The following is a 22173-nucleotide window of genomic DNA, read 5'->3' as shown; positions in this document are numbered from 1 at the left end:
TTTATTTTCTTTATATTCCATGATATTCTGGTGAATATGTTCTGGATCTTTGAACCGGTTGTACTTGATCAATCTTATGGTTTGAGGCTCAACAATCACTCATCTTGATTGATCCGTTTTTTTCCCCTTTTTTTCTTTGTTCTTTGTTTTTCTTTGCTTTTTTCTCTTTGCTTTGATTTAAACTTTGTACTTTTCATTTTATTCACCTTTTGGTATCTTATCTAGATTGATGGTCTTCACTTATGCAAGCAGATTCCCTTCACCTTGCCCCATAGTGTGGAGGGTGATCCTTGGTTAGGGTTGAATCAGAAAAAAATTTAATTCAGGCTCAAATTGGGACACAAAGGATATATATTTTCTCCTTTTGTGAATGGATAATGAAAGAAAGTCGTTCAGCATTTCATACACAGAAGTCCTTGCAGAAGAGGTATCCCAAGGAGGATAGATTTTCAGGATTAATTTCTTCACATGAAAACCATGTAATTAATGCATGATAGAATTATTTCGAATTAATTTCTTTTTCTTTCCTACTTCTAGCATGTCGCAATTGTTCAGGCTCATTTTCAGGAAGTTGATTTGAGATGATCCATCTTGTGTCTTATTGTAGAAAGGTTCATGTTCAAGTGAACATCTTGTACTCAATGGCTTCAGGTTTTATTGGTAGAAAAATGTTGATTTTGCGTCTAAGAAGACGGTGGTGTGACTTTATTGGCTCAACGAAAGGTAAAGGTATGACTTTTTGTGTCTCGAAAAAGATAAAGGCAATATTTCAAAGTCTCAAAGAGAGGTAATGTCAAAATTTGGTCTTGATAGTGACCATGAATTATTCCAGGTAAAGAATCAAGATATTTTATTTCTGGTTTTAGATGGTATAAAAAAGGTCTAATCTTGTCATATGTCAAAACTCTATAATTCTTGAAGAACTAAAAGTGTAACACCCCAACCCGTACTCAACCCGGATACGAGTTCGAGATGTCACATTGACTTTTTAAAATAATTTCTTTACAAAATAACTAAACATTTGAACTTATATTAAGAAAATACAATAAACACTATTAAATTATGCTTCATTATAAAAATTTAAGAAATAAATACGTATTTGTGAACAATACTATGATATTACTCAACTCATATCAATGCATAAACAATTAATACTATAACCAATGCACACATATACATATATCACTAACATACTTATCAGTACTCATATTACTATCACTAATTCCTTTTTATCATGTAAACATATGTTGAACCTTTCTATACTCACCATAGGGCATCCATATCATTTCACAATAGAGCACACATAGTATCATATCAAGTTATTTATTATCTTTAAATCTCATATATTAGCCCATGTATACTTTTGAGAACTTAAGGTATGTGAGTACATTGAGGTTGTGCACCACTATGTTGTCACCACAGCTCGTATAAATGTCCCGAAGGACCTATCCAGAGGTTATAAAGAACCTCATCAACTATTCATAGGTCCCGAAGAACCTAGGTAAACTGTCCATATGTTTCTTAGAACATAGGTATACTGTCCATATGTCCCGAAAGACATAGGTAATTATGTCCATATGTTCCGTAGAACATAGGTAAACCCTCGACTCTTAGCATGCCAACTATACCCCTAGCTCTCATATCACATAACATGGGCATTATCATTTATAACAGTTCACATATTCACATCACTTATTCATATCGTTTCTTTTATAAACACATATCTCTTCTTTTCTGTCACATATAACATGCATGTAATCATTGATCTTATAATCGCATATTTCTTTTCTTCTATCACATACCATATGTATGTGTAAACATTTATCTTATATCATATAAAATGTATCACATAGGTTCATATCATGTAACATATATCATATGTTCATGTAATCACATAGATTGTATAATATAACTTATATCATTTCTCATATTTTTATGTAATCACATATGTCATGTCTTGTATACATATATTCACATTCACATATCTCATATTCCTTTTCTCCTATTTTTCAGAACATGTCTCATATAACATCATATGTCTGTCTTATCTCATATCATATAATTCGTTAGCTTATATTACATCACATGTTTATATCATATAACTTATGTAATCACAAACGCTATTTATACCAGTTTATATAGCTTATCACACTAATATGTATTCACACAATTCATGTAACATATGCAATAATATATATATCACATACACTCATGCCACATAAGAATCATATCAATCACAAATCGAATATCATTTTAGGAGTCACTTCTTACCACAATAACTCCATCACTGGCTCATCGCAAGCCAATGTTTGTTCAATAACCTAAGTACAAATTAAATTGAACTCACCTTGGCCTTTCTTTGATTCGATCCTAACTCTTTGATTGTTCTGGAACTTGTTTAGGCTCAAAATCTATATAAACATAATTTCTGAGACAATTATCAAAAGCCTAAACCTTATAACTTGGTATTAATAACTTAGGCTAATTTAATGAACCAAAATTTCATTTTTCCTTTAGGGGTGTATCGATGCACTATGGGTGCATCGGTACCCAAAATAACTTCGAAATATCCATTAATCGATGCACCCCTTAATGCATCGATGCATCTTCAAAATTGTCTTAGTGCATCGGTGCCCATTCATAGTGCATCGATCCACTTATCCATAATAGTCTATTTTCACCCGAAATTCATCAATACTTCACCCAAATTTTCATGTATAAAATCCTTATTATGCTACTAAACTCATCTATAACAACTTTAATTAATGCTATCATTCCAACACTTTATAATCTCCCATATTTCATTCAATTTCTTAAGGCTAAGAATCATACCAAATTTTTCGTATTATCCAAACTTAATTCTAACACTTCTAACTTCTTATTCTCATAGATGACAAGTCAAATTCCTCCTCCAAATTCATTTTAACATTCTTATTCAAAATTTCACTTAAAAACCCATTTTCTTTAATCTTTCATAACTTCTTCATTTTTTATTTTAAGATAACTTAAGCTTTCCTTAAGCTTAGTTATCATCTAATGATCAAAACCCAACCTTTAATTCAACAAATAATCAACAACAAAGAAATCTTACCTTTTGCTTGAGCTTTCACATAGAGAAGAGAAGAAGATGAAGAAGAGAACTGCTTGGAAACTTATCTCTTCAATCATGCTCCACATGGGTATTATAATACCCATTAATTATTATTTAATTATTTTCTTTGTTCAATGACTCATTTGCCCTTTGACTCCTTTAATATTTACTAACAACTTTCAGGAAATATCTCCATATAAATCATTGAACTTTTCAACTTTTCCACTTTAATCACCAAATTCTAAAATTTTACAATTTAGTCACTAACCCGGTATTGAGGATGTTACAAAAAGAATTTGTAATTCATTCGATATTCAAAGAACTACAAGATTAAAACTTGTTCAATTATTCAACCTTAGAATGTAGCATAAATTCAATCATTAAAATATTAAAAATATTTAAGCAAATATTAAAGACAGAACAAAAACGAGTTCAAACAAAATGATACTCTTAATGCAATTGCAAGAAAGATGCATGGTATGTGCAAAGATCTCTTCTTGATTATCATTAAAATGCCCCATCATTCTTCGACTGTCCATGCCCTAAATCAATCATATTTTGGACCTTTAGTTTCAATGCCCCACCATTCTTATTGGGATGCCCTGAACTTCCTATGTGATAGATGCATATGGCATCAACATCGTAGCCCTCAGGATATGGGGACTCTTTTGGCTTGGACAGAAGTCACAAGATTTTTCTCAAACAGCGTTGGAAGTAATTCCTTATATGTCATTAGAATTGGATCAAATTGACTATCTTTCTCGGAACTTCCTATAAGGCTCAGTCCTACGAACAACTGAATAGGCTCCCACTATACTGATTTTAGCTTCTTCCTTTAATTGTTCGAATCTTGCTTCTATTCTTAATGTGGTGTCACATGATCAGGACCACTTCAATCGAATTCTTCATGAATTAATCCTCATGTGTTCATGAATGATACATGTGAAAATGTTTAAATAAATACAGTGCAGAATATAAATATGCAAAATGCAGATGCAAAAAAGTATTGATCACAACATGAATATCATAGAATAATTTTCATCAGAGATAAAAGGCTTCACATTAAAATATATTCCATTTTACAGATATACTTTCGCTTAGATGCCGAGTCTGAAATGGCTCGGTGCTTCGTATCAGATCTTCATCCTTGAAAATGATGCCCCTCAAGCGCTCTGTAATCTAACTCTATTAATTCCCTGTGCGGTGCTGAAGTCACACATCACTCCTTGATGACTAGCGATGAAATGATCGTAGATAAGACTCTACTGTTGGATTACTCCTCGGATCAATGCATCATCTTTCCAGTCTCGAATGTTGCACGATCTTCAAGTAAGTCTCATTCTTCTACTCTCTGAACTTCTTTTAGCCCTCGGTGCATGTTTGTGTACGTGACTGCTTGATTAAAAAACTTTTATCTCTCTTTGTGAAAATTTTCACTTGAATATCCCCTTGCGGATCAACACTTTCACATTATGTCATGACGATGCAATGCAAAAACAAGATGAAAAATGACACCAAAAAGAAAAGAAATGAGTTAGTACATGTAAAATAGTCGATAGAATTAAAAGATGTTATTTAAATATAACATATACCCGATCATGCTTTCATTAGATAATAATCCTACCCGGACATGCTTTCTACCTAAAATTATTTATTTGCAAGAAATTGATCATAACTGCATGATATCTAGTTCGCATGCCTTTATTCAAAAATATATATATATTCTACGAACTTAAAGTAAAAGGTAAAGGTTTAGAGTCGTTCCTCCTTCGTGTACACCTATTTTGGCACTTACTGAATGACAGAGGTTCAGTATGACTATACCTAGGGTGAGCATTCTACGGTTCACTATTTGCATGGTTTCGGCACTATGAGGAAAATGTACTCGAATTGTCCTTGATGTCGGTGCCCCCTTATCAAACCCTCATTCCTAACCCATTATAGGCGTAAACGGATCGAGTTCAATTCAAGGAGATTCGCTTCCTTATACCCATACGAGGAATAAATCCCTACGAAGGTATAAGGCATGTGTATCCCAGGGATTATTTGCTAAAACTCATGCGAATAATAAATTCTTACGAGAGTCAAACATTCACCCCTACTTACTTGGAATGAAGCTCGGGTCTAGAGCTTATATCATGCAAATGCACGTGATGTGCGTGAGGAGGAACATACAAACCTTTGACTAAAAAACAAACGGAAAAGTCTTGGCGGAAACTTTAAGACAACTGAAAACATGAATTAAAGCATTAGTATGACAATTTAAAAAAGAAATTAGAAAAACTTCAATAAATAGATCATAAGCTAATTATAGACTCAAACTTATAATTTTCACCACTACGAAAATGTGTAAGCGACTTACAGTCCGACTCTTTAAAAAAAGTCCCTAGTAGAGTCGCCAAGCTGTCATAACCATTTTTTAAAAACAATTAAGTTTAAAAAAACAATTATGACTTTATTTGAAAAATTGACGATTTTGAATTAATTTGAATTAAATCGAATGGGAGTCACCATCGATCTTTGGGCTAGGTAGGTCGAATACCTAAAAACGTCTTTTAAAGAATTCAAAAAAATAATTTAAAAGACAAAAATTGGTTTACGTTTACCAAAAATCAAATTTAACGGGTTCGGGAGTCCATTACGAGTGGGGAAGGATTAGCACCGCCACAGCGCCCAAAATGGTTCTTAGTCGTTTATATATTATCACGGTAGTGGAAATTATAAATCGAATATAAAGTTAGAATATGATCCATTTATTGAAGTTTAATTAATTTGCTTCGAATTAATTATTAGGAAACATTCCTTAATTTGAGAAAAAAATAACGGGATTTGCACATCCTCTAATGGGAAGGCTATTCCATTTATTTCTCCTTTACACGAGAAATGTCCCCTCCTCAGTGTTGTCAAAAACACAAATCGAATATAAATTGACTATCGGTAATTGCATAAAATAAATTATTAAAAAAATAGGAATTGTGTCATTTGAATAAAAACGAATTAATTAGCACTTTAAAAAATAACTTCGATTTATTTCAAGTTCACATTTCATTCGAATGTCGTATCGGATCTCACTACTTCGACCAAACAGTGCTTTCCACGCCCATTCTACAAATAAGTGTTCTTGAAAATATTCGAGTAAAAAGGCATTAAAAATGAATGAAACAAACATTTTGTACAATCATTCAAAACCAATTCCAAAGAGAAAATAATATATACATACATAACTAATACAGACAAATATACAATATCCATACATGATAAAAATGTAAGGAAACAAAATCTAACTATGCAAAAATTAAATTATAAAAGTAAAATAAACAAACAATAAAACACAATAATCAAAGGAATAAAATTAAAGTACTGAAAAATAAAGAGACAAAATAAATGATTAGAATATTAAAGCAAGTAAAACGTAAAGATTGAAATTAAACAAAGAAAATAAAAAGACATAAATTTAAAAGTGCATAAAGTTAAATAATAGAAATAAAATGCAATAAAAAATGTTAGTATCAAATTTTATTATTTATCCCGTACCGTAAATAATACGAGTCATACCCCGGGGCGGGTCGTTGGAAGGTCGTACATGGTTTGAACATAAAATAAAACAAATAAATAAACAAAAGGTTAGCAATTATTAATTAGCAGTTAGAAAGGTTAGTTGTTAGAAAAGTTAGAGGTAAGCAAAGTCCGAACCATAATAATTTGGGTCTTATCTCGGATCGGGTCACCACAAGGTCGAATCGAATAATTCAAAATATATACAAATAAAATAACATAAAATAAATAAAATTGTTAGCAGAGTCTGAACCACAATAATGTGGAACATACCCTGGGTTGGGTCACCCCAAGGTAGAATCGAATATTAGAAACAATAAATAAATAAATAAATAAACAATGGTTAGAGTGCAATAAAATAAAATTCAGTAATTAGCAGAGTCCGAATCATAATAATGTGGATCATACCCCGGATTGGGTCACCACAAGGTTGAATTGAATATTAGAAACAATAAATAAATAAATAAAAAGAATGCAATAAAATAAAAGTTAGTGGTTAATATGCAATAAAATAAAAGTTAGTAGTTAACTTGAAATAAATAACATAGCAGAATAGTGACCAATTTAAAAGTTAATAAAATCACATGCATATTCAAAATAAATAAAAATAAGCGATCAGAGTGTAAAAAAACTAAAATACAGGGGCTTAAAGGTGATTTTCCCCGACGAGAACCCTACACAGCAAGAGAAATGGAATTAAAAAAATAAAAAAATATATATATATAAACGTGAAGGAGAGAGAGTCGCACAGTGTTCTCTCTGGTTTTCTATTTGCTTTCATTCTGGTTTATAAAAAACGGAGTCCCATTTTGATTGGCTTTTATAGCCACACCAAATTACAAATGGGTAATATTACAATTTTGGTCCCTAGACAAAATTTGGGTATTACACTATGAGTTCTGCTCATGTCACCAAATATCTACGCCTTCCTTGCCGTCTTCGTACTCCCTTTTTTGTTTGTCTTTTCTATCAGGTTATTCTTTGGGTAAAAAACATTATAGACCAGTAAACTATGTAAAAATGATCTTATTAATAAGTAATCTTTTAAATATTATAAGATAGCCATTATCATTTATCAAACTAAAATAATATGATCTTTAAACTCATCTATATATTATAAAATTATTTTTAAAATTATTTTTAAAATTATAAACATTTATATCTATTTTAACGTTACAGGGATTATTTTTGTAATTATTTAGGAAGTTTAATGATTATTTTATAATATTTGAAAGGTTACTAACTAGAGAGATTTTTTTACATAGTTCAATGTCCTCTAGTATATTTTACCCTAAATTGTTTTACATTATTTCCGGTTCTCGATCTTGCTGCTCGCCACGTCATCCTTTCTCAGTTCTCCTGTTTCTTTGCTTGTGATTGGTTGACATATGTCGCTTATCCAATATTCTCCCGTATGATTTTGGCTTTTGTTTGACTTTATTAATTTTGTTTCGGTCTAATTTTGCTTTCGGTCTTCTTAATTTTTGACCTTTGAAATTTAGACTATATATTTTAAAAATATCAGACAGTTATTCTCTTTGCTTAACTACTCTAAAAATTAAATTCTAATAGATAGTACTTGCTTGACTTTTGTTAAATCCGAAGTGTTTAAATATGTTTAGACAGAATGGGTCAGCATTCAAGTAAGATCACGAACGGTGATTGTTAACAGATATACACGAATGCTCCAAGAGCAACTGGGAAATCCTAATCATTTTATTAACCATCAAATTTGTCGTAAAAGAAGAAAAGGGAGGGAAGATGCATTTTCATTTCTTTTCTGGGGAAAAAATACAAATCAGGGTGTATAGATCGACTATGAGATTCCACCTCTTGCATAGGGCAATTGGGTTGGTCACCGTCCTTGCAGAGAAGCAATGGCTATGCTCTTTTGTATAATTCCTAATTCATGAATTGCCGACAATTTGGAGCTTTACATAAACACGGAACTTTGAATTCATCTGGCTCATCGGGATCAAACAAGTAATCGTACCTGGCAACCGATCATCAAAACAAAGCATTACGAAATTAACCAACAATCACTAACAGAGAGCAAGAGAGATGGAGAGGCAACGAGAGAGAGAGAGAGAGATAAGTACGTTAGCTCATCTCCAGCAGCCACGTTAGTCTTGGCAATAAGAACAATCCTACTCTCATCATCCGCGACGCTCATAATCCTCGCATAACAGTTGGGCATGCACTGCATGAGACCAAGAACAAAACATCAATTATAAGAGATATTCAACCCGGTGAGTCCCATCATAATTTCTCTCGCAACAAGATGCTTGCTTACCGAATGATTGATTAAGCGCGCTATGTTCCCTTTGTCGGTGGCATCCACCACGACTTCTTCACTGATCTTGAACAGCTGCAGCCATAATATGTTGCTACCGCATTTCAGTCTCAACTCGAGAAAATCATGTATGCAAAAAGATAAAGAATAGAGGGAGAGAGAGGGAACGAAATGGAACATGCAAGGACTGAAAGAAGTGGCACTTTCAAATGCTTCAAAATACAATGGCTTGAACAGTTCTGATCAATCTAAACATTGGCAAATTTAAATGACTTAAAGGAAATAAATCACTTACATAACAGTCTTTTCCTTCTAATCGGTAGCGTGCTTCTCTTAGATCAGCAATACTTCCCCTCACTTGTTCCCCGCGGTATTCAAGAACCTGAAGACGAACAAAAGCTTCTCACCCCATGTAAAAACTTATTCGAGTTGTCGGTGAATCAGAAAAAGTTGATATTCCAATCATTCAGAAAAACAAAGTTTGCAAAGTGTCCATGCCATATACCAAGTTCGTCCAACATTCCTGTTCAAGGTGTAATTCGAGAAAATAGTATTCTAAACCCGAAAGAACTTAAAGTTAAACAAAAATAATACCATATCTCCTTCTTGAATGTTTTTTCGGGCAAAGAGGCCCCACCCATGTATTCCAGATCTACCAAAGCAAACTCGGTCATGTTCGGTTCTCTGCATTTGTTATGTACGTATATATCGTTTAGCAAACTGATAAGAAAATTAAGTTCTCAAAAGGGAAAAAGGATGGAGATTTGCCTGTAAGTGCTGGAGTCGTTCTTTGAAAGATGAAAAATCTTTAGGCTCCTCTACTATCTGTTTAGATTGAACAAAATCAATCATGGATGCAAAAAAACAAAAAAGGATTTCTTTCTATTGGAATTCAAATTCAGAAAAGGGGGGGGGGGAACGTGAACAAAACCATAGATTGTAGAAAGGAGAGTAATTTACTCTGAATGCATTCAGACTCTGTATAGTGCTTAAAGGATGATGGCAAGGTCTTATTAACCGGTGGGGCATGGCTTCATCTTCAGTTCTCTAGGTAAAGAAACAAAATATTACTGAGACTAAATAAATTGGAGAGACAGAGGCTTAAATCGTTTTCTCGTGATTCAGAAAAGAAAAGATAAAGCAACATGAAGGAAAAGAATTGACAAGGAAAGGAAGCCAAATCCGATGCTCTTCTTTCCTTCCCCCTTCCCCTTTACATTAAAATCAGAATGCAGCTTTAAAGTTTTTAACTCATAAACCAACAGATTTTCAGCTCATCTCACTGGGAAAAGGAAAAGGAGCCAAGAAACATCTGGCAAAAACTTATACCAGGAATGAATTTATACCCTGACAGAATATGTGCGAACATTTGAGACTTTCATGTAAGCTTACCTTTCTATTATTGTTTGATCTTTTGAAGACCCGGCACCTAGCAGCAGAAAATGGCTCAACCTCGGTAGTTTCCACAGTTGGAGCCTCTTCAATTTTCAGTCTGCTTGATGAAATTAGCCTTGACCCACTCTTCTTCTTCTTTTGACCAAGGGTTTTGGCAGAGAAGACCCCTAGAGGGGTTTGTATGATTAAAACAGTGTCTGGATTTGGAGCGCTGCACAAAATTGAAATAGGAATCAAGACAAGAACCGAAGATTAGCACATATGAAATCACTCAGAAAGAGAAATACAGCAGATATAATTAAAGCATACCGATGATAAGCACAATATGACACCATTTTTGTCATTTGTCTGCCATTTTTCTCCAAGCAATGCAACTGCAATTTAAACAGAACAGATAAAGCAATTAAGTGGTAGTAAGAGATCAACTGGATGATCCTTGGCATGTAAAATCCAAAGTATACCAAAATTAGTATAGTACTTTTGCGGAGCATTTAACATGCCTATATATGGAACTCACATAATATTTTAGAAGATTTCCAAGTCTCTCTTGAGGTTTATTAGTTATTCCCCAGCCATGTTATAACATTCTAAATTCTAACGTGATTGGATGTATCCCATAAAGGTGCAAATAAACTAAAGAGCTTCATTAGCATAGGGTACACAGCCTATCATTTTCCTATGCTCAACTGCACTCTTCAAAACTGTAGTCATGCTTCACTCTCATTTAGGTAAAGAATTGATTAAGTATCAAATTCTAAAATTTAGTATCTATTCATATTTACCTAATTGAATGATGTCGTATCATTAAAAGGAAATTAAAGGTAGATGCCCGAGAGGGAGAATCTTATGTTGGTTATACAAAATGGCGATGCAAGCATTAGGTAGAAAGATTAGCTAAAAGTAAATTACCTCCATGCGGTAACCTGCTCTTGAAGCACACATGGCATGGTAATATGTTGAACACTTACAGCACTGTGTGCAAGAACCATGAATTTGCTTGCAAATAACACAAATCTGTAGTTCATGTAAACAAGCCACAATTATAAGCATAAATATAACCAATAGGAACCAGCTATAAAGCCATCTTCAGGCCCAAAAACACAAAGCAGAACCACAATTAGCACAAATACAAATAGAAGTTTGGATATTTTAGCAGAATTATTATCCCAAAGATAACATTGTAGGAACTAGTCATTTCATTAAAGAACATGCTACTAATATTATTGACTCAATCGGTTAAACTTCTAAATATCTGTGCCAAAAGGAAAACCCCAAGTTACATTCTGGTGACTATTTAATCGAGCATCAACAATGATTTCTCCATGACAAGAGAGACTTGAGTTTCTCACAATGCAGCAGCCATTGTCCACCACAAGAATTGTTAAATGATGTGCAGATGAGTGGCCTCAGACACTCAAAAATAACATGAATCCAGTGTTACTTATAATCTTAGTTAAGGAAATGATATATCATAAAATTTTCATGATTACAAGGACTGGAGAGCTCTTCACGATTGAGTGATGACTAAAACAGCAATTCTACCTTCACAAAGGAATTTGATGGTATACTCAAGATTCCAAGAGCAGGTTCCATCTTTTCATCACTTGCAAAAGATACTTCAGGTTGAAACCAAGCACAAGTAACATGAACCCACAATGTCTCAACATCAGTTGGCTTCAAAGCACCTCCTGAAGTGGGGGGAAACCATGTAAGTTACCATAAAAAATAAACTGAACTGAATAATTACAGATGTGGAAACTAACTTCCAGATTGCAAATATACGGCCCATAGTGAGATGATCAAAGAACAAGCGTTAACCACACAAGAAGAAATAGAGATTATTAACTGACTATACCTTTTACGGGACAAAGGCAACATTCTCGTGTAATTTCAGGTGTTTCACAAGCTTTACAAACCCATGAAGTGAAATCCCTAACATTTCTTGCTCCATAACATTCTTGATGCACAGCAATTTGACATCTGATTGAAAAAAAAAAAGACCAACATCATAAAAAAATATGATTTTCTCTAGTCTAATCACCAACAAAGGAATCATGCTTTTCCTATCAAGCATGCTCATAACTCTTGAATCAAATGACATTCATTGCCAACAATGAAGCAAAGAATGGACAATAAAGAACTAGTGCAGACCCCTCATGGCCATACAAAGGAGATATAAAAGTGGCAAAAAAAGAGATCCTTATACACTTAAAATTTAATTACCTTAACGATAAATGTTATTTGAAAACCAGAAGTTGACTTTAAAAGTATCAGTTAATAAGACAACTTAAACTCAATGCTTTTATACAACAGTGGATGAAAGTGCATCCAATGATAGATCCATACAAACATCTAGTTTTACATAAAAGAAAACACTGCAAAAGTTACCTATTGCATATAATAATTTTATTGTAGTCCCAATCTTCGACCCATCTACATACAGCACAGCGTTCGGTTGTCCACTTCACATGAACTGGTTCGTATTTTTCTGTCACAACAAATGTGATAATTAGCATAACCCAAAGGTGATGGAGGAAAAGGAAAAAACAGAAAAGAAAACCACAATCATGAAATTGCTAATCTGATGCCTAGAAGAATACCCTGCAAAAAAACAATCAACTTCTGCTTCCTCTCTCGTATGGGTGGTCGTTTAGGAGGTTTGGTAGAGGTGGTAGCATTTGCATGGTACTCTGCTAACTGAAGCATCTGCAAGGTTAGACATGAACCAAGTGAAAAAAATCCTTAGAAGCAAAACAAGGCCAAAATGGATAATAAAAGGTAGTAATGACGTATCTTCTGAGAAGTTGAATCCTTCACTAATATAAAGAGTGGGAAAACAGATACAAGGGTTTAAGAACTTGGTTCACATACTCCCCCTCCATGCTAAAGTTCAACTTAAAGTCAATCAATTAGGAAAAGGAAGATGGGAAACACTTAAACAGAAAAGCATGCCATATTCTACATGTTTTTTTAACATAACTCTATCTTTTACATTCAAAGACAAACTATGAGCAGAGATAAGAAATATAGTACTGAAAAGAGAAAGGTCCAAAAGTTGTACAAACCCATTGTTCTAATGGCAGCAAGGAGCCTTTCACCTTCACACTAATCCTCCAATTTCGTTCTCTCGAACCAGTGTGTCTTTCCCACTCACTAATTGCTTGCTTCTCACACCCACAGGACCCGCATTTGCAAACAACTCTGGAATAGACAAAATCATAATGAATAGATTCAGTCAAAATACAGAAAGGTAAATTCTTTTTCCCAGATGAGACAAGTTATGCCACTGAAATATAATTCACTGAAGGCACTTTAAGATTATTTGTCTTTAGAGAAAATTAAAGTTCTTTTTTTAGATAGATTTAGATAAATCCCAGCAAGAAGACAGCAATGTTACTTATTTAGCAGATGCAAATTTTACATGAAGTAGCCTCAAATTTTCTTGAATGGAAAAATAAATTTCTACCAACTTATATGCTCACTGGACAATGTGGAAAACAGACATAGAAGTCAAAAAACACTGAAGAAGTGAAGATGTTTTAAGAAGTTTCAATTGGAAAAAGAAAAAGAAATTTATTCACTAATAAAAAAAATTCCTTACAAGTGGAGGCTTGGGTAATATAAGCCTTCAACACCACAGCAGAGAACAGTAACCTTCTTAGGCAAAACTAGTTCACTGTTGTTAGTTTTTGATCTGCATAAAACGTTTTACAAGCATTAGAAACAGTGAAGTGAAGAATAAAGGATCAGCCAGAAGAATTACTTGAATAATTTTCTCATACATAGATATGTTTTGTAAACAAGATAAATCATAATATACACATTGACAGACAAAAATATCAATTTCAGAATAGAACATACTTAATTTTTGGCCGCCACTTCTCTGAATCTGATAATTCAAAGTTAAACTTTGCCTTGCAAGTAGGACAGTAATAGTCAGTGGCCCCCAGAGACTGGAGAAGCAAATAGGATTTGATCAGGGAAATCCAAAATTTGAATCATTGGCTTCATTAGAAGGTAGAACAAAATAATGAATAGAGATGGACAAGATGACACTGACCTTAAAATGATGGCTGGGAATTTTGTCACACTCTGCATGCACCCAAACTTTACAATCGTCACATCGCACCTGACTCAGTGTATATAATGAAGCAATAAATTAGTAAGAAAAAAAAGTGCACCTTAGCAGAAAGAAAGCAAATCAAAGCCAAAGTTTCTAGGTCGCCTCACCCAACTTCCACTATCTGAATGATTCCAAATCCTCTTACAGATGCCACAATAGTGTTTTGATTTAGTTAACTGCAATAATAAAAAAAAGCATGTGGTTATGAAAAGTAACAAAAACATAAAACATTGTAATCATAATTTAAGATACAGAAAAGACATTGCTACAGACCCTAGCACATGTTTTACACAAAAATTGGCCTTCAGGAGCAGATGCTTTCATTTTGTTTCCCATTTTAAATGGGAGGTTCATGCCACAGCCTTCACATGGTCTTGAGTCCTTATATTTCCCAAAGAAGCCCTGCAAATACATTTAAATCGGGAACATTAACCTTTGTGTTCCAATTATTTTGGATATGCATATAAAAAGGATATGGAAAATGCTCTCGTACACAATCCAGGCAAAACATTTAAAGCTCAAAATCTCTCTAAAGCATCGAAGGCTCATATTCTTTCTAATCCCCTGCCCTCCCTCCCCAGAAGAAGAAAGAGAACTCAGGTTACAGTAAAGATAAGACAAATAGATTCCACAAGGACAAAAAGTAAAATAACCTATGTCCCAGCTAGCGAGTGAACAAGATGGTGGATTCTACAGCAACTTGTAAATTTGGGGGTAGGATAAGACTTGAAAATTCGATAAACATGTATCCAAAGAAACAAAAGAGGAGTGAACAATATGGTGGATTCTACAGCAACTTGCCTGATTAGGAAGGTGATAATCATGATCCTGGTTTGGACCAGCCTCCTGAACCCATCTAAGAACAGATTCTTCGTAAGTTGTATTTCCAGCTGCGATGTTTATATCCTGTATCAACTTCTCCGTAAAACCCTGTTCTGCTAGAAAAGCCTCTTCCATTGCCAACTGGAAATCGCTAGGCTTGCACCTGTGCAATTCTGGCTGCTCGTGGAACCTATACATAAAGAAGAATACGTAAGCTCATAACATTTATAGAATGAAAGTTCATTTAGCTGTTGAACAAAACAAACAACACACCTGTCTAGAAAGTCCATGAATGGGAAAATCATGCCCCGCCGAACCCAGGAATAATCCTGTCCATAATCAAAGTAACATAATTAATGACTAAATCCATCGCACAACAAACAAGTTCACAAACATAAATTCGATAAAGAAATTAACCATACCCTTTGGACCTCATTCCCAGAATGTCCGAAGAACATCACACAAGCTGCCTCAGGTATACAAGACCTCAAAACCAGCTCAGGCGCTTGAGTCATTGGATCGATAACAATAGCAGGCCAAAATGGCTCCCTCTTCCCTGGCCTTGCCCACACTATATCCCCTGCATAAAAGTCCTCCGGCCCATACAACCCATCTTTCCTCCAACCGTTCTCAAGTGAAGCCTGCTTCGCTGTTGTTGAATCAACAATGTCAACCCCATTGACATACTTCTCATTCTCCTTGATGAATTGCTCACGTAACAAAGTCTTACCATACCCTGTTTCTCCTTCACCTTCCTCACACAATGTAGTATACTTTTTCCCTTTATAACCATTCTTCTCTTCACTTCGCCAATTTTTCATGTTCTGCTTACAATTCTTAGGTTTCTTAAAACTAGATTTATCCCTTTTACATTCAAAATTATAATCCTCATCATCACCACCATCATCTAAACTACAATCGGGCAAGTTAGTTTTACTCTCTTTCTTCCAATTCTCAATTACAGAATCATTGAATCGCGAAGGAAGTACCTGAACTCTCCCTCTGGAGGTCCTCACAAGTGGTGGCCGAGCAATCTCCACAGTACGGTTCTTGGCATTGGATGAATCTAAGCCCTTGGATTTGGATTCAACTTCATCAGGGGAGTACGAGAGATCGGCGCACCATGAAGCCGAGAAACCTTTTTCAGCCTCAGAAGCAATGATATGATGGAGGCCGAACGGAATTATGCCGGTGGCGATCTCCCCGAGAAGAGCCAGAGGATAATAGTCATTGATTTTCCGCTTCTTGCGAGTTCTACCCAAGTTATCTTCGTCTTCACCTACTGAATCGCCGAGTTTGCACCGTTTCAGACTCGGCATTTGCGATTTGAGGTTGCGCTTAATTATCATATCTGCTCTAATTAATCAATCCCTCCTAATCGACATAAAGTGGGGGAAAAGTTCAAATCAACATCGATCTTAAAGTGGAAACCCAATTCCCAAAACACCCATAAACCCTAATTGCAAACCCAATTACCCACCAAAAAAAAAGGAAATTGGACCAGCACTTATACTTTCTCCGGGTTTTCCTTCTCTGGATACAAACAGAGGAACCAAAGAGAGAACGATGACAAATCGGAGAAGAAGAAGAAAAAATTTGGGTTGGGTGGATTGAATGTAATGGAACAGAGATTCGTTTCAGATTGAGCTTTCTCACTCTAAAACTGTTTCAGAGCATAGAGAAGGAAAGATAATACTATAACAATGAATTAAATTTCCCAAAACATAATTAAAAAAAAGGTCAAACACCCGAAACCAGAAAATTTCCTACGAATGCCTGAATTACAAACGTAATCGAAGCTTTGTTTTTCCCATTGACGACGGTGACGAGATTGAAAGACTTTCTGGGAATTTCGTTGTTTTGAAAGAGTAGAAAGAGAGAGAAGGGGGAAAAAGAAAAGGGTCGGCGTTATAGCTTGCGAAAGCAAAGGCCGAAGAGAAAGAGAAAAAAAGAGCAGTAATATTTGTGTTATTGTATTGAGCTCGTGAATATGTGGGTTGGGTGATTTTTCTTACAATGTGGAGGGGGGAATAGATAACTTGTGCCTCAGGCCTTTGCTTATAATGTTTGATGGGTTCGATTTTCTTCTTCCTTTCGATTCGTATTACTCACTCACCAATCTGGTTATGGCTATAACAAGAAGTAACATCAAAAAGTTCAAAGCATTTTTTTCCCTTTGATTTTCTCAGCACAAAGGGATGATGATTCCAAGAAACTTGGAAACTATTTTTAGATTTGGGTTTTTAGTTAGTGTCAAATTTGTAGTTCTAGACTTCCACCAATCCTTGAAATTGGTTTTTATATATATATATATATATATATATAAATATTTTGAATTTGGTTTTGGATATCATCATGTAGTGGAATTTGGATCTCTTAATTTTTGAAGGGGTTTGAAATTTGAGTCTGATAGATTGTGGCACCACATGAACTCCGGAGTCTTTGCTTGGAATGGTAATCTGATGCGATGGAATTCATTCAATCGTTCGAATCATGAATGGGAATTTTGTTTAGCTTGATCATAGACGAGTAAATAGCCGAGATGATGTCGATGACTTGTCTGCAAATGAAGCGAAGGCAGCCTGGTTCGGTGACCGGTGACTTTTGGTCGGAACTCATTGTTACCTTTGTCGGGTGTTTTATTCTGTTTTGTGGAATTTTAGCACGATGTTCTTGGGCTGTTTTTTCACGTCTCTTTCTCAACTTTTCCACCAGATTTCGAAGAACAGGACAGGCAACCAACAAGTTATTCAGAAATCATCAATGCAAGAAACTTGGGTGGAAAATTTGAAATGGATACTGTAACCAGTTCGAGTTGAAAGAGGGAAAAAGAGGAGACAGAGTGGTTTTCTTTTATGGGTTCCTACGATGCCTTACAAAAGTTCGTTAAAGTACTTAAACATGCAAGAATCTAAGATATTTAGGGCTTTCCCCTTTTTGGTGTACATAATTTGGACTTCTTTGTCAATCAATTTAAATTACTTGCCTAAATTATAAAGACTTTATGTTCATGTAGGCATCCATAACCCTAGAAGGCAGAGACATATACCTAGTTTATAACACAAAAGTCAGCAAAAATGCCCAGATAAGGCAGTGAATTTTTTTTCAAGTGTATTCTGATGGATTATTTTACATTCTTAATTAGGGATTTCCTATAATCATAAGAGAAGATGGTCGGACGACATGATCTCTTTGACGTATTGTAAAAAAATCTATACTTGAGAAAATAAAATCCAACCATCGTTATTTCGATAATTTTTAACCCGCTTTAATAGTTGGCTGATTTTACCCACAAATGTCTGTTTAAGAAATGAGCCAGACTCCTTTTTGGTTGTTTTTTTTATCCATTTTCAAGTCCGAACTTAACCTAACAAATGCTATTGTGTGATTTCTTACAGGATGACAGAATTTAAGATTTCAGTTTCTTAGAATATTCAGATCAAAGCTTATATTATGTCTGCAAAACCCTTTCCATGGCCAGTAGTCTCATGGCATTGGCATGGGCATGGGCATGGGCATGGGCATGTTTTACTCTCTTTGGGCCTCAACACCATAACAGGGATTGTAATAGCAGAAACCCAAACTTTTGATCAAAGCATCAACAACGTTGAACTTTTATATTGCTGTAAATCTAATCTTCAAACTTTTTAAATTGCATTAATATTATACTTTAATAGATGAAAATCGTCATTCACTGTTATAATATTATAATTAACCATGTTAATGTAATAATCTATATATAAATGATAACATAACATAATATAATATTCTTGGTGTACATATATAATCCAGAGATATACCAAAAAGGATTATTATTTTTATATATATCATTTTTGTATATATGGAATATGGTGTATTTGTGTCATGTTTTTGTAACCTCATAAACTCGACTTGGATGTTATGTCCAAATCTAGACAGCTATATATCGTATTCAGAAACTATTTTCATATTTAAAACAACGTTAAAATCCATATAACAATATAATATGAAATTAGTCATAAAAAATGTTCATACGATAAACACACACACATACACATATATATATAAGAAAACCGTATAAAACATATACATAACAAAATACCAGTAATACATATATATCGAGACGGTAACAAAAACACGTGGCACCAAAGTATAACAAAAGACATATAGAGATATACAGTGGTACAAAAATAGGAGTAGTCGGTCCTCCTGATGCCACACACACGCACAGAGACATATATATATATATATATATATATATATATATATATATATATATATATATATATATATATATATATATATAATAAAACCATATACAGAACAAAATACCAGTAATACAGATATATCGAGAAGGTAACAAAAATACGTGGCACCAAAGTATAACAAAAATGTATATAGATATATACAATGGTACAAAAATAAGAGTAGTCGGTCCTCCTGATGCCAAGTCTGCTAGCTTACAGTCTGCTACTATATGAAAATGTTAAAATTTACAGAATGAGCTAAAAAGTCTAGTGCGCTCCTTACGATGTATAAAAACATACAAATAAATTACTTTAGTAAAAAATAGTTTATCAAACATGTTTTAAAAAAATGACCACTACCCCCATCTGATCACCAGAATGTGTAGGTTCCCTAGAACCATACACCACCTGTACACTTGGTAAGGCCTTATACATATAGCATAAGAACCTGCGGTAAGGACTTACCCTGAGAACAAAACAAAGGAGCCTGCTGTAACACTCCAATTTAGGGGCTAAATTTAAGAAATTATAAAGTATTGAATTTAATTGGTATTTTAGAAGAAAATTGAGGATTAAATTGTAAGATTTCAAAGTTGACAGGCCGTTTTAAGAAATGTAGGAAGTTCAATGGCTAAACTCATGATAAGTTCAATGGCTAAACTCATGATAAGTTCAATGGCTAAACTCATGATTTGACCATTTTTATTTTTGGGAGAATTATAAACCCCCGTGCGCAGTGCAGGTTCAGCAGAATGATTTCCAATTTTCCTCTCCCGTTGACCCAACTTTCAACTCCGATCTATTCGCCGTCCAACCTCCGATCGACGAGCCAAAACCACCATCATGTTCGTTGTCGAGCGAGGAACAAAACCCCTTAAACCTTTCGTCATGATTCATCGTCGTTCGTCGTTAATTTCAGTCGGAAGTATCGTCGGTAATAACCCGATTTCAGTTGGTTTTTCATCGATTCACGACGATCCGAACATCCGTTTACGACACCTCCCGCACTATCGTGTTCCTTGCATCGTTCCGAGTCCGCCGATGTCATCCTTGGTCTCTGTCAACGGCGGCGCGTGAGGAGGTTAAGCGGTCAAAGTTTCCGATTCATTGAAATCGAGCTCTCCGCCGTTCAAAAATTTGAACCGAGCTTTGTAAGTATCTCGAAATCGCTTAAAATAATTTTTAGGAATTTTTCCAGGAATTTTCCGATATCAGGGTACTATTCACGTGCCCCCACGCGCCGCCACTGCGCGTGGTGAAGAAAAAAATGACCGGTTTGACCGATTTTGTTCCTGTTTTGACCGGTTTGACAGGTTATAACCCGACCCGACCCGTTGACCAGCGTTGACCACTATTAACCAAAACTTTGACCGGCTTTGACCGACCTTTGACTTTGACCGAGTATACATATCCTGACATTTTTCGACGTTCCAAATCCGATTCCGCAGTCCGTTTTTTCGAAATTCGGACCCGAAGGCCTCAAAATTGCAGTCAAATCCGTTGACTTTGACCGAAAATTTCAAATTTTTGAAAAGTCATATTTTATTCCTTCGACGTTCTGAATCCGAATCCGAAGTCCGTTTCACCAAATTCTAACCTGGTAAGTTGTTTTTCACTGATTTATCATCCAATTCGATCCATTTTTCATAATTAAGCTTCGTTTTTATGTAATTTCTGTTGGTATGAATCCGAAGAAATATTGGAAGATGATTTCAAGATCGAGGGCGTTCAAATGGAATTTTATGGTCGATCAGTATTTGACAAAAATCGAGGTAATACTTTACTACCTCTTTATGCTTTATAGAACATGTTGGTATTGGTAAATGCATGAATGGAAATGTTTGGTCTCATATGTGTAATTAATGAAGATCTACACTTGATATGAATACGGTAGCAAGTAAGTAATTGAATATGGCTCAAATGACTATTATAAGAAATTGGAGGACAGTTGAAATTAAATTACAAGTTATGGAATTAAGTGATAAAAGAATCAGCCATCGATATGTAGATTTAAGTGATAAAAGAATTAACCATGGATATGTAGATTATAATTTATCTCATTAAAGGTACTTAGATGATAAATTGTGAGAATATTTTGATTAGGTAAAATTACAAAATTACCCTTATGTTAATAAATGACAAGTATTGTCCCTGGAAGTGGATTAATAATCTGAAAAGAATTATTGATCTGATAAAACTATTGATGTGCATAAGAAATGTTAGTTTTACTTGGAAATTATGGATAACCGGTTTTTAACCCCAAGAGGGTTTATGCTAGATACTAGAAGTCTTTTAAGGAATCATTTCAAGATCAAAGAATGTTCGAGGAAGCAATTAATCATAGGATCTTTATATTATATTATTTTCGTTAAGAGCTAATATCGAAATTATCTGGTTAAAAAATTATGAAAATGCACTTGAGAGATAAAATAGTCTGAGTTGACCCTGAATGAGAAAGTATTTTGAGGATTTGTACTTAACTTGATTAAGTACGAATTTGATTGTTAAGATCCTGACTTATAACAGAAAAATTCTTGATATTCCGTTGGTAAAAATCTGAGAAGGCACTTGACCCGAAAATATCCGAGTAATGAGTAAATACTTGAAGAATAATTTATTAGGGTATTCTGCTGTCAGAATTGTTCGAAATGACTAAAATAAATAATAA

The 22173-nt window shown here is 34.4% G+C and overlaps 1 protein-coding gene and 1 long non-coding RNA gene across 2 annotated transcripts in view; both read right to left on the bottom strand.

The window, feature by feature from the left end:
• The window catches only part of LOC120117508, a 29568-nt gene extending 12306 nt beyond the window's left edge, over nucleotides 1–17262 (bottom strand). The window contains exon 1 of the long non-coding RNA XR_005515654.1: nucleotides 16845–17262. This is a non-coding gene — a long non-coding RNA (uncharacterized LOC120117508). The remainder of the gene's footprint in view (nucleotides 1–16844) is intronic.
• On the bottom strand, nucleotides 8315–16628 carry LOC120117504 (histone-lysine N-methyltransferase ATX4-like). Its single transcript, XM_039137776.1, has 23 exons — nucleotides 15702–16628; nucleotides 15553–15608; nucleotides 15259–15469; nucleotides 14731–14859; nucleotides 14565–14633; nucleotides 14395–14463; nucleotides 14196–14287; nucleotides 13936–14028; nucleotides 13400–13535; nucleotides 12935–13040; nucleotides 12723–12822; nucleotides 12190–12314; nucleotides 11877–12022; nucleotides 11244–11348; nucleotides 10644–10708; nucleotides 10332–10545; nucleotides 9900–9986; nucleotides 9708–9764; nucleotides 9534–9623; nucleotides 9235–9321; nucleotides 8940–9014; nucleotides 8746–8846; nucleotides 8315–8639 (listed from the first exon to the last, which is right to left on the bottom strand). The coding sequence occupies exons 1-23, from the start codon at nucleotides 16626–16628 to the stop codon at nucleotides 8549–8551; spliced, it is 3231 nt and encodes a 1076-aa protein (XP_038993707.1). The 3' UTR covers nucleotides 8315–8548.
• Nucleotides 17263–22173: the final 4911 nt, after the last annotated feature.

This window comes from Hibiscus syriacus, unplaced genomic scaffold (assembly GCF_006381635.1).
Source record: "Hibiscus syriacus cultivar Baekdansim isolate YM2019G1 unplaced genomic scaffold, ASM638163v2 tig00000916_pilon, whole genome shotgun sequence".
In the NCBI taxonomy this organism is placed as follows: domain Eukaryota; kingdom Viridiplantae; phylum Streptophyta; class Magnoliopsida; order Malvales; family Malvaceae; genus Hibiscus; species Hibiscus syriacus.
Note: the sequence above shows the minus strand (reverse complement) of the source record. Positions and strands in the feature narration are given on the sequence as shown.

What these genes read in the sequence shown, in the direction of transcription:
- LOC120117504 (XM_039137776.1), bottom strand. Translation starts at nt 16,628, where the DNA reads ATGATAATTAAGCGCAACCTCAAATCGCAAATGCCGAGTCTGAAACGG. An exon ending in TTGCCTTTGTCCCGTAAAAG is followed by an intron (nt 12,023 to 12,189) that starts GTATAGTCAGTT and finishes CCCCCACTTCAG; the next exon opens with GAGGTGCTTTGAAGCCAACT. An exon ending in AGAGTCTGAATGCATTCAGA is followed by an intron (nt 9,765 to 9,899) that starts GTAAATTACTCT and finishes CAATCTAAACAG; the next exon opens with ATAGTAGAGGAGCCTAAAGA.